General features: G+C 42.8%; 1 protein-coding gene across 3 annotated transcripts in view; it reads right to left on the bottom strand.

Moving 5' to 3' along the window:
* Positions 1-12,114, bottom strand: part of ITPR1 (inositol 1,4,5-trisphosphate receptor type 1) — a 327,538-nt gene that overhangs the window by 303,748 nt on the left and 11,676 nt on the right. For all 3 annotated transcript variants that reach the window (XM_032867448.1, XM_032867446.1, XM_032867447.1), the window contains exon 3: positions 1,517-1,624. In XM_032867448.1, coding sequence (XP_032723339.1) covers positions 1,517-1,608 — 92 coding nt within the window. In that variant the 5' untranslated portion in view covers positions 1,609-1,624. The remainder of the gene's footprint in view (positions 1-1,516; positions 1,625-12,114) is intronic.

Raw genomic sequence — 12,114 nt, 5'->3', positions numbered from 1 at the left:
CTGTTACGAGCACTGGTCCTGGTATCTGGAGTACCCACAGCTGTGGAATCTGGGGCAGGTGACCTCACCTCTCTGAAGCTCAGAGGCTTTGCCTTCATGAAGAGCAAAAATGATGGTACTTGCTATGCAGATGTGTTTGGGAATTCAAGGCATTATGTGTGGACAGTCCTTAGCACAGTGTTGTACACATCCGCAGGATTCACAGAAGTGGCGACCTCTGCTGTTTATTACCATTGCTTTACCTGCTGAAAAGCAAGAGGATGGAGGATTCCAACAGGAGGGAAGGGAAAAAGAAGGAATCAGCCAAGAAGAAAAAAAAAGGGACAATTAGAGAGGCACGGGCAGCAAAGGGCCTCTTTGCCAAAACCCACGGAAGATAAATTATGAAGAGTGGGTCTTTAGTGTAGACAGGTTTAAAAAAAAAAAAAAAGATAAAGACTGAAAAACAGTCACTGGATTTAGGGATCAGAGTCACGGATGACTGCTTTTTATCAGATGACTTTTGAAAACAAAATCTTTATGCAATGAAATTTAATTAAGCTATACTTCTATATGTGAAATAATTTGCTCCTTGCAGCTGGAGTGACCTGAATGAGAGCCCGAGAGTACTCATTCTGCACAAATACCAGAGACCAAGCATGCTTTAAATAATAGCTTTGATTAAAAGAAAGGCTCTGGCTGCTCTAAGAATTAGGTTCTTAGGGAAGCTGTTGGCTTTCCTCTCCCCAATTTGAGATCAGCTCCTGCCAAATTCAACAATTCCACCCTGGGGCCTAACTCCTCCTTTCTACACAAAGACAATCTAGACCATTCAGTACACCTTCTGGAGTTAACCATCTTGATTCTCCATTCTGCTTTTTTCTGTGTTTGGGGCTATTTCATGAACTTCTCCTTTCCTCTTCTGGACAATGAGAGAAGGAGAAGGGAGAAGATAATCAAATAAAGACATTGTGGAATGTACTTACTCTCTTAAAAGTTGGGTAAAAATTGAAGACAGCACAAAAGAACAAAAATCTGATTTACAGAACTTTGTGTAACATGTAACTTTCAAATGCACATTGCAATTTAAAATCGGCAAGGTTCTGCTTCAAAGAAGAGAGATAAGCATCTGAGAAGTTCTGGTCTTTCCTTAAATGACAAACAAGTCAGCATATGAAAATAAGAGCTTTTATGAAAGTTAAAAAGCACTTCTTTGGGGTCTATAAAGAATAATCCTAAAATTTTATCCCATAGACTTTGTACTCTCCCCCCTTATATAAGGAATAGGAAATTATAATAAATTCTGAATTACAAGGGTCCTAATTAATGAGATTTTACTCTTCCAGGACTTCCAAGAAAACAGTATTTTTGTCTCAGAGGTAAACTTGGCTAACATGAGATTTGGTATCATGATTTCAACTGCCCCTGGAAAAGCCTCATCAAATGGTAACATTCTTATCTTAGGAAAATTCATTTTTAAGCCGGCATTAAGAGGTCTTAAAGAAATCCTGCCACACAAGAAATCAGGAGCTCTTACCCCAAGGTGCTAATAAATCCATTTGTCGATCCTTCCGCGTACAGAGAACAAATGTCTCCAATATGTAGGAAACTAGACATCTTGTCAGACATGTCTTTCTCGAAAAGCCTAGACAAAGTAAAATATGCAACATTATTAGAGGGAAAGAAATGCTCGGAGGGGGGGAAAAAAGTCACTGAGAGTTGGCTTCGCTCAATTTTCCAAAGCGCCCTACTTAAAAGTCAAATTTAAATGAGTGTGTGACAGGCAGGCACTCAAACGAGCCAAGCAAGGACATATGCAACAACATTTTTTTCCATATATCATTTATTTCAGGATATTCCAACCACAATGATGCCGGTTTCTAACACAACCACACCCAAATCCGATCCTGCAAAGTGAGGACCCTCGATAATGAACAGCGAATCTAAAGACTGCAGGGAAGTCAGCCAACAACTTTGCAGTGATTAAGGAGTTGGAAAGTCTGACTTATAAAACATTAACACACTCAATCTGCCTCAGGCAATGTGAAGGCAGAAGGAAACACCTGGTATGAAACTTGGGTCTGGCAGCGCCTCTGCTGAGGTACCAAAGCAACAAAATTAATAAAAGGAAACCTAGTAACAAATACCGCAAAGCTCTAGTGGCCTTTTAAAAATTCAACAACTGTACCCACTTCATCCAAATGTTGTTTCAATTCCTTTCCTTCTTCTCCTTCACCCAAACACTTGTAGGGGGAGAAAGGATCTTAGCACCTGGTCCAAACCATGTCAGTGCAGGAAGAATAATGCGGCTTAGGCCGGGTGAGAACCCCCTCAGGAATACCAGCGGCTAGTTTGGGGCAGTCCTAGAAAGGGCTCGTAAGTTCCAGGAAATCTCTCCACAGCCCAGAAATCATTACATAAACATACACACACACACAGAGACACACACACACACAGACAAGTATCAACAAAAATACTGACATGACTCATAGGAATAGCTTTCCTGAAGGCCATTGATATTGAGAAATGGGAGTTCATTTAAATAGTTAAAAACTAATTTTTAAATAGTTAAACTAATTTGACCTTTAAAAAACAAGCTTAGGGGCACTTGGGTGGCTCAGTCAGTTATACCCCCAACTTGATTTTGGCTCAGGTCATGATCTCAGGGTCCAAGACTGAGCCCTGCATCAGGCTCTGCATTGGGCCTGAAGCCTGTTTAAGATTCTCTCTCCCCCTCAGCCACTCCTCCTCTCAAAAACAGACAGACATACATACACACATAAAAATAAAAAAACACCAAGCTCACTTATGTGGGAAGATAGTGCGCGGGTATGGACCCCAGCTAACTCCTCATGGCTTCTCTGGGCATCTGGTGTAAACGCACAGGATAAACCAGGTCTTCCCAGGATCTCTCCTCCAAACCCAGAGCCCCTTAAACATCTTTTCCAATGCCTTTGCTCAAGTTCTGCCTAGAAATCATTCACCTCCAAAGCCACAAGAGTTCTAACGGCATGGAAAAGTGTTCTCTCCTGAAATTGCTTTCTGGGCACCAAGTTCGCTTTCCATTAAAATTGTGCAGCAATGATCATCAGGAAAGCTAGGGAAGCATGTCTCCTATTTACCAGGTGCTGAAAAGGAACTGAAAATGAGCCTCAGTTCACTGCTTGCGAGAATCTATAAGGAAAAAAACCAATCCCTCCAAACAACCCAGACCTGGCAAGACAAAGACCATTTCACTGAACCTGAACTTCTACCTAAAGAAAGCAAGCACAGGAGAACACATTCTCAAACAAAACAGTCAGCATCTATAGACACACAAATCATGCACAGAGGGACAATTTGCCAGCCAAGTTCCACGCTCCAGAATCGTCTATCATTTTGCCATTTCTTCTTAAATGCCCAAAGGCAAACCCATGTTTTAAACAACATCCAAAAAAAAAAAAATGGCACAAATAAAAAACACTAAGGGCACTAATATTTCCCTTATATGCTTATACTTATAAGACTTATCATAGAGGGTAAGGAAGTCAACATAACTCTGGGACTGATTTTCGGAAAATAAGTTCTGTTTGAATTTGGAGTCACACCAAATTGGTGTCTTCACATTCGGGCCTCCAGGAAGGACACAGGTGAGTGCTGGATACAGGAGATCAGGTACATGCTCCATCGGGAGGGCCTCGTCTAGCGTGACTAACTCTGTCCTTTGGACCATTTAGCCCTAGTGGAGACTGGGCCAGGAAGCAGCAGTGTGTCCCTAGTCTTAACTTTCCTCACCACCTGGTTACCTGAAAGATCCCAGGCCCGTCATGGAAAGCAGCAGACACAACTCAGTGGTGGAGTGATGAACTCAGTGCCCGCAGCTGATCGCTGACACAGATGTCTACACCCAGCGCTTCTCTAGCACAGCCCGGCAGGGTTACCATTTCTAATAATGATGACTAACTTTCATCAAGCATCATCATGCCCCCCATTGTGCTAAGACACTTACAATTGTTCTCTTACCGAAATCCTCACGGGTACTGCTATTATTCTCATTTCATTATTGGGGAAACCAAGATACACAGAAGTGAAGATGCCCAAGGCAGGTTGTAACCCAGGTCTACCTGACTCTTAAGCAGAGCTTCTCATCAACAATGACCCTCGGAACACGGACTAAAATGTCAACCATCCTTATTTTCTGGGTAATAAGATTACAAAGACTGGATTTTCTGTATTATGCACAATTCTATTTCCTCCTTTTTCTACTTTGGTGTTTCCTAATTTTTCCACCATGGCCACATAACACTTGGATTAAGTCAGAAAAAAAGAAATTAACCTTCTTCCTGACCATGTTTATTAAGTAGACAACTAAATAATAAACTTTGGCCATATTTTACATTTTTTCCCAGAAAACAATCAGGACACCTTACAAAGTTAATGATCCTTAAATGGGCAATCTGCCAGAGGTCCCAATTTTAAAGAAACAACTGAAAATGGGAGGGGGGGAGTGCAGTTCTTTCCCAAGGGTCTCAAGACATAAGTCCCCTCAAAAGGGACTGGGCAGAAGCCCTGCTAGTCTGGCTGGAAGCTCTGGAGTTCTCCTCTCACCTACCATTAGTTAAGTGGAAAAAGAGGACGAGGACAAGGGATAGAGGGAGGAGAGGTCCTGGGGCCATCACCTGCCATCATGGAAGGAAAAACAAAGGCCTGGAAAGTGAACAGAACAGGCCTCTGGAGCCTGGAGACGAGGAGGTGGAAAATCAGCCAGTGTGTGATGGGCCTGGGAGCAATCTTTTAGGAGACTTCCTGTTGTTCAGAACAGGGTGGGAGAACCTGTCTCTTTATCGGATCCTGGACCATTTGTGCTGGCCAACTTCTCACAGCTGGACCCGGTGTTCCCATATTGTCCACACAATGACTGAGGACCACCCCAGTACAAAAACAGCCAGGGCCAACCTGCCATCTGCCTGACCCTGAGACGTCAAACTCTATATCGACACCCAGGACTCTTTGCTAATAAACTTGGCGCTGGTCCCACAACATCTATGAGAAGTCTCAGGGGATCAGCTCAGGGGATCCAAACTTCTCTCTGGGTGCCAGTTATGATGATGATTAGCTCAACACTGCAATCCGGCCCACTTAAACTTCTCTGCTTTTGTTTCATCTGGAAAATGAGGATAACACGTAACTACAGGGATTGTCGTAAGGAACAGATGAAAAAGTGCGTGTAAAGTGCTTCGTTCAGAGACTGGTAGACTTTCACTCCTTAATGCTATTTATTTTTTAATGAGATGAAGTGGAATTCAGGAAAATCCTAGGGCTTCAAAATTTAAACCCAGCAAAAGAAAGGATCCTCTGTTTAAAGACAGGTTGGGGGTGGGGGACAGTGCCTGGGTGGCTCAGTTGGTGAGTGTCTGACTTTGATTCAGGTTATGATTTCAGGGTCTTGGGATTGAGCCCTGCATCAGGCTCCTTGTTCATCAGGGAGTCTGCTTCCCCTTCGGCCCCTCCCCCTTCCCCTCAGCCCTGCTCCTGCTTGCTCTCTCTCAAATAAATAAATAAAATCTAAAAACAAAAAGTCAGGTGGGTATCCAAACAAATGAACTCCTAGATGATCTGTGACAATATATTTTACTTTAAAATAATTATTCTCCCTAATTCACCTATTAAGAAAAATCTCAACTGTATGGAATTATGCTCAAATTCCAACCTCAGAGCACTCTGAGTTTTCCAAACATACAAAATCTTATCACAAAGGTTGGAGGCAACCTATACAACATGTAATTCCATCTCTTACCCCAATAATGGAATCCCCCCATTGTGTCTCCTATGGATGGCCTCGATTCTGCTTAAATATCCAGCAGTACTCCAGGGTTCAAAAGTTCAAGTGATGGTTTCTAACTGAGCCCAGTTAGAAAACATCCCTCCCCCCTTCCCCCCAACACCCTAACCTGCCCCACACAGAAACCTCCTCCCAGAACTTTTGCTACTGATCTGTCCCATGATGCTCAGAACCCTCTCACAATGTGAATGCTCTCAGACCTCCTAAGGACTTTGTTTCTGTTGGCAGGGAGCATCACCATCCTCCCTGGTTCCTGACATGGCCGGGCCTCAAGAGCATTCCACACCCAAGGGCCGGCAGAAGTGGGGACTCTGGCTCTGCCGCCTCATCACTATAGGACCGTAGGCCTTCTGTAACCTTCCCAAACCTCCCTTTCCCAACCCATAAATGGGGATAATAAGAGTAGCTCCCTTACCAGGCTGTCAGGAGGTTCACTAACTTCATGCATAGAAACTACTCATTTAAGCACCTGCAGGAAAGAAGCATGCAATGTCCGAAGGCTATTACTGGATCCCCACCACCTCCCACCACTGCTCTGACACACTGATGCACCTCTTAAAATGGGATTGTCCCAGAGTGGCTTGACCAGGGCAGAGAAGGAGGACTGCTGCCTCTGTGAGGTGCGGTGGCTTTGCTCAGCCTCCCCCTGCCCTCAGACATAGCTTCAGTTCTCTGTCCACCGAAACCACTCCCTGAGCAATGCAGAACAAAAAGGGACATTTGCTTCTACTCAAAAGAAAGGTGGGAATAAAAACACACAAAGTCAGAGAGATCCTTGAAGAACAGAAACCAGAGGTACTGGTCCTCAAAACCTCCTTTCTCAGAATCTATATTGTTCATTGCCTTTTCTACACCCTCTCCAGTCATCTTGTCCCCTCTGCTGACTCCTATGACTTCTCTATGATTCCTAAATCTGTACCTCATGGCCAACAACTTCTGGGATTCAGCTCCCGGATACCAGCAGCATCTCAATGTACCAGAAAAAATTCACCTGTCTGCCCCATCTCTCTCTCTCCCTACCCATGTCATTTACCACTCAAAGCCTGTGGCACTGCCTATCTTCCCTCTCCTTATCCCTTCCACAGAACCTTTGCTCATGTTCTTCCCTATCCCAACCCCTATCCTAGTTAAAGCCAAGATCGGTTGGTCTGGGGATCTGTTTTGTATAACATTTTATTCCGATCACCAATGCCTAGCACATGGTGGTAGGTGCTGGTAAATATTTAGCAAATAATGAAGTCTGAGCATCAAATCTCACTGATTTTAAGTTTTAGTCTATCTCTTGAATACTCCAATTCTTTTGAACTCTTCTGCCCCCACCCAAATCCCAGCCAGGATCATTTCTTGACCGGGCTGCATAAAGACGGTCTCTTGAATCTTTCTTTGCCCCTCAATCTATTCTACACACACAGCCAGCTTGGTCTTTTTTTGTCCACCCCCCACCCCCAGCATGATATTTTAGACACATAAATCAGACCATGTCATTCCCCTGCTTAAAACATTTCAAAATCTCCTTGGGAGTCCTCATGATCTGGTCCTTGCCTACCTCCTCCTCCTCATCTCTCTGTACTCTCTCTATGCCTTTTACACTCTGGCCACGAGGAACTTTCTCCAGATCCCCCAAAGTGCCAGGTACCTTGGACAACCTGTAACTGCTGTCTGACACTTTTCTCCACATGGTACCCTCATTACCCCAGGGCATTACCACTATCCAAAAATTGCTTATTCACTGGTTTGCTTATTAACTTGTCTTCACCACTAGACTATCAGGCCATGAGAACATGACAGGAGAATTCTTCTTTCCTACTGAATCCCAGTGTCTGGGATTTGGATTAGCTATTACCTAAAAGAACATGAAGTATTTTTAGGTGATTGTTTTCCTAAAACTAATGAAAATCAAGTTTATACTGTTGGAGCAAGGATAGAAAACAGAGCTCTGTTAGACCCTTTCAAGAGATTGCTATGAGACCCCTGGGGCAAATAATACATTATATGTTAATAAAAATAATTAATATAATAAAAAAAAGAGATTGCTATGAGAAATTTGGGAGTCAGAAAAAAAATTATCTAACTTCTGTCCCTGGCAAAAACTACCCCTACCCCACTGACCACTCTCTGTGTGTCCAAAAAGGCTAGAAATAGACTCAGAACCCGAGTCTGAATTCCAGCTTCACGTGCTTAAGCAACTGACGTAACTTTTCTGAATTCCAGCTCTATCATCCGAATCAAAGAAAAGGGGACAAGGGAATTTTCCCATCTCTCATTTTGAGGGGTAAAACAAATAATCCACACAAAGTGCTCAGCCCAATATATGGCCCTTACTAAATACTTATTTTTGTATTTCGGAATGAGACTGAAGTGGAAAAAGTTCACTTCTCTTGCTCCAAAGCCTTCACTCATTTCTGCCCATAACTTGTCCCTCTTCTACTTGATGTAAGCTTCTTACTTAGTCAACACTGTTGGAAACACATTCAGATAAACACAAGTCCCAGAAAGGTTTCAGTGTTCTGTAAGCCTAGGAGGTGGGTGATACTTGGACAGGTCATCAAAGGTATTGTTGCTTTTTGGCCCCCAAACTCACCAAGACCACCAGACCTCAACTCCACTCCCACTTCTAACAACCAAACCAGGACCCTGTGGAAGGAAGGGAGGAGGTGAGGTGGAAACCTCTTCAAAGAAATAATTCAATATTTAGAACCTCCTCTACTTTGGTGTTAAGGAGGGCTAAATCACAGCCTCACTGAAAAAGAAGTATATTCATTTCAGGAATCAGGATAGGTTTTGATTTTTTTCTTCTTTTTGCTAAAAGCTTTGACTGTGGCAGAAAACTCACTTATTGTGATTTTTCCCATCTATTTCTCCTGTAGGCACTGAACTAATTGCATTATATTCGTTTTTCTAAAAAAAAAATCTCAATTCTCGCCTACACACAATTCAGAATTTAAAAGTTAGCAACTCCTGAAACGAGACAAAATTAGAACACTTTCATTAACCAAGAAGTTACCTAAGGTATCACGTAATCCTACACAGGCAAGGGAGAAAATCAGAAGCCTTTATTTACACCAGGTAATGGACCCCAAAGCCAGGGACCCAAATAGTCTGACCGGAAGATTTTATTGACACACAGAAGCAAGTCTCCTTTATTTAAGATGAAGTCACCCGGCCCTTGGGGATATAATTCAGGGGGGTGGGGGAGCCCCACTGACACTGCCCTTAAATTAGGTCCTTCCAAGCACTGGTATTGGGAACTAAGGACCTCTCCACCACCACACCTGTCCCCCGCCCAGTGAACCATTCATTCCCTGAGATCCAAGCTCTCCAACATCTGACCACCCAATTATGGTAGCTTTGACAACCTTACAAACATCACTCAAGACATTCAAAATACTCCCCAGTGGCCTGGATTGTAATCATTTGCCTTTCTTAAACAAGTTGGCTAGCAGGGAATATCTCATCTATTTTTAACAGCTTCTACTTCGATGTCTTTAACACCAGATGTGACAGAACCAGAGACCAATAAAGCACTGAAACAATCTAATTTCTACTAGAGGACATAACCATCTGAGTCCAAAAGCTACAAGGAGAACTAAGTAAGGTTGTAGAGTAGCAGCTATAAAAGGAGTTATATTGGAAGCTACTATTCTCAGACACAGAAAAAAAACCAGATTTATTATTTTTTAATGACCCATCCCATTGCAGAACTTCTACAATGCTTGGTATAATCTCGCACATCTGAAAAAGATGAACATCAGACAAATACCACTAGCTTCCAAGTTTTCAGTGTCCTCTGCAACTCAGGAGGTCCTTTACCGGGAAGCAATTTTTCTTTTTCTTTTTTTACCCCAGAAACAGCTTAAATGCATCCCCATGCATATATTTCTAAACAAAACCCAGACTTAGGGATAATCAATTACATCCTGCTACCTAAGCCTTCAACTTCTCCATCTCTTACCTGTTCCATACCACCACCCGCCTTTAAATTACCTAGCTATCCTATAGGCTAGTGGCTCCCAATGACACCCCAGAAACCACTGGGGGCTCCCAACACCTTTCAAAGGATCTTCAAAGTCCTATTTTCATAATAACACCTATGCACTATTTACCTTTTCACTCCATCTCTCAACACGACAATGGAGTTTTCCAGAGGCTGCAAGGCATGTGTTGTCTCAAGAGACTGAAAGCAGAAACAGGTATGTGATATGCATCTCCAACTATCTTCCATTAAGCCAGATTGCCAACAATTTGCAATAGTGTAAAACAATGCCAGTCTCTAATTTTTGTTTTTATTTTAGAAAATACAGCTATCGTTCATTTAAAAAAATGTTACTGGGGCACCTGCATGGCTCAATAGGTTAATTCTTGATTTCAGCTCAGGTCACTATCTCCCCGTCTTGAGGTAGAGCCCCACATCGGAATCTATACTGAGTGTGGAGATGGCTAAAGATTCTCTCTCTCCCTCTGCCCCCTCCTTCCCCATAAAATGTTATTGCATTATTGTGTGATTGGCTTATTTTTGTGTGTGTGTGTTGTCTCAGTAGTTCATTATCTCGGTGTTAAATACTAATGAGATAAATACGGACTGTTATACCCACATCAACTAAAGTTCATTGGGGTCCTCAGTAATTTCTAAGCATGTCAAAGGTTTCTGAGACCTAAAAGGTTGAAAAATGCTATAAATTTTAAGTTTTGGTTTGGCACTGGCTTTGGGCTTAGGACTCATACTTCATTAATATGAAAAACTGGACAGAACAGGATTAAAATACAAAACATACAACATGCGGGAGTTTAGAGAGGACCCCCTGATTTGAAACCCCCTTTTTATTCAACACATTCATTGAATACCTACTATGTGCTATTCCTAGTCTAGGTGTGCAGGATATATAAGTAAAAAGAAGACAGTCAATGTCCCTGTTCTCATGATGCTTATATTTTTCGTGAAGGAGAGAGAGTTTGTTGACAGGCAAGACAAATCAGGCAGTTAAGTAGTAGGCAGAGAATTGAAACTGGATGATGTGACCATGTGACAACTTACTTTTGTCTGGTCAGAGAGTGCAAGCTTAGACATTTAAGCTAAGACCTGAAAGTCAAGACAGAGGCAGTCATGCAAAACAATCAGGCGGAAGAGCATTTTAGATAAAGCCAACAGCTAGTACAAAGGCTCTACAGCAGAAAAGAACTTGGCAAGTTCAAGAAACAGAAAGCCAGCCACAATGTCTGGAGCATTAATGGGAAACGAAGAAAGTGTGGGGTAAGGTCAGAGAAGAGAGAAACCAGGGCTAGTGGGACTTCCCAAGCCAGGGTGAAAAGTCTGCCTTTTATTCTAAGTGTGACAGGGAGTTTACAACCTTGACCGAGTTACTCATTCTGGAACTCAGTCTCCTCATCTGCAGAACGGGGATCATGAGAGCTTGCCTCACACAGTTGTGCTGAGGATTAAATGTATAAAAGAAAATAATGGGCTTACTTAGCTCATAGGAAGTAAAACACTGCAAACACCTCTGTTTGCTGTGATTATTCTTATTGGCTAACTTGCTGTATTTTCAACTCCCATAAACGACACTTACCAAACTTTTGAGGGCTTACAATTATTTGAGGATTAACCCTATCAACCAGCAATTCCACACGACGAGTGGATATAGACAAGGGGCACACTGTGAAATGCATTCATCTGAATTTATCAGTGCCAACTCCAGCAAAATGTTCTCCCCACTATTCCCAGGAAGACCCAGGCTACCAAAGTACAGCCAGGTGAAGAATGAATGACTGGATCCCACCTTCATAGGCCCCTCTGGGTCTACCCTTCAGTCAGTGAGTTTTGTCACTTGGCCTCAAAGCACAGTGCACTTGGAAAGTGATTCTTCTGCTAAAAAATGTAGCCAATAGAAATCCATCAGTCTTCTCTGTTCTTTCTTGGCATTCCACATCACCTCCACCTCCTAAAAAACAGAGGGCCTTTGACAAAGACTTAGTGCTGGTTTTATTGCTGCTTGCTTTAAAAAATGATTGTTGAAAAAGAATAAAATCAAGACTTCCTTTAAACTAGGCAGCAAAGGGAGGGCTCATGCGTGAAGACTTAAAAGCGCCTGGAGGTTCAGGAGGCCATCCGCAGCTAGTCCCCCGGAAACACAGATGAAACCTGGGGGCCAAAGCTGCCACCAAACACAAAAAAGCCACACTTCAATTTTCAGGGCAAGCAGCCCCCTGGAGGGCAAAGCCAGACAAACCACAAGGCTTTTCAGAGGGAAAACAAGAGTGTGCCCAGAAAAAGGAAGAGTTGCCAGCATTTGATCGATCTCCTGGCTGGAGGCCAAGGA

This window comes from Lontra canadensis, unplaced genomic scaffold (genome assembly GCF_010015895.1).
Source record: "Lontra canadensis isolate GAN:19392208 unplaced genomic scaffold, GSC_riverotter_1.0 scaffold34, whole genome shotgun sequence".
Classification (NCBI taxonomy): domain Eukaryota; kingdom Metazoa; phylum Chordata; class Mammalia; order Carnivora; family Mustelidae; genus Lontra; species Lontra canadensis.
This window is presented reverse-complemented; position numbering and strand designations above follow the sequence as displayed.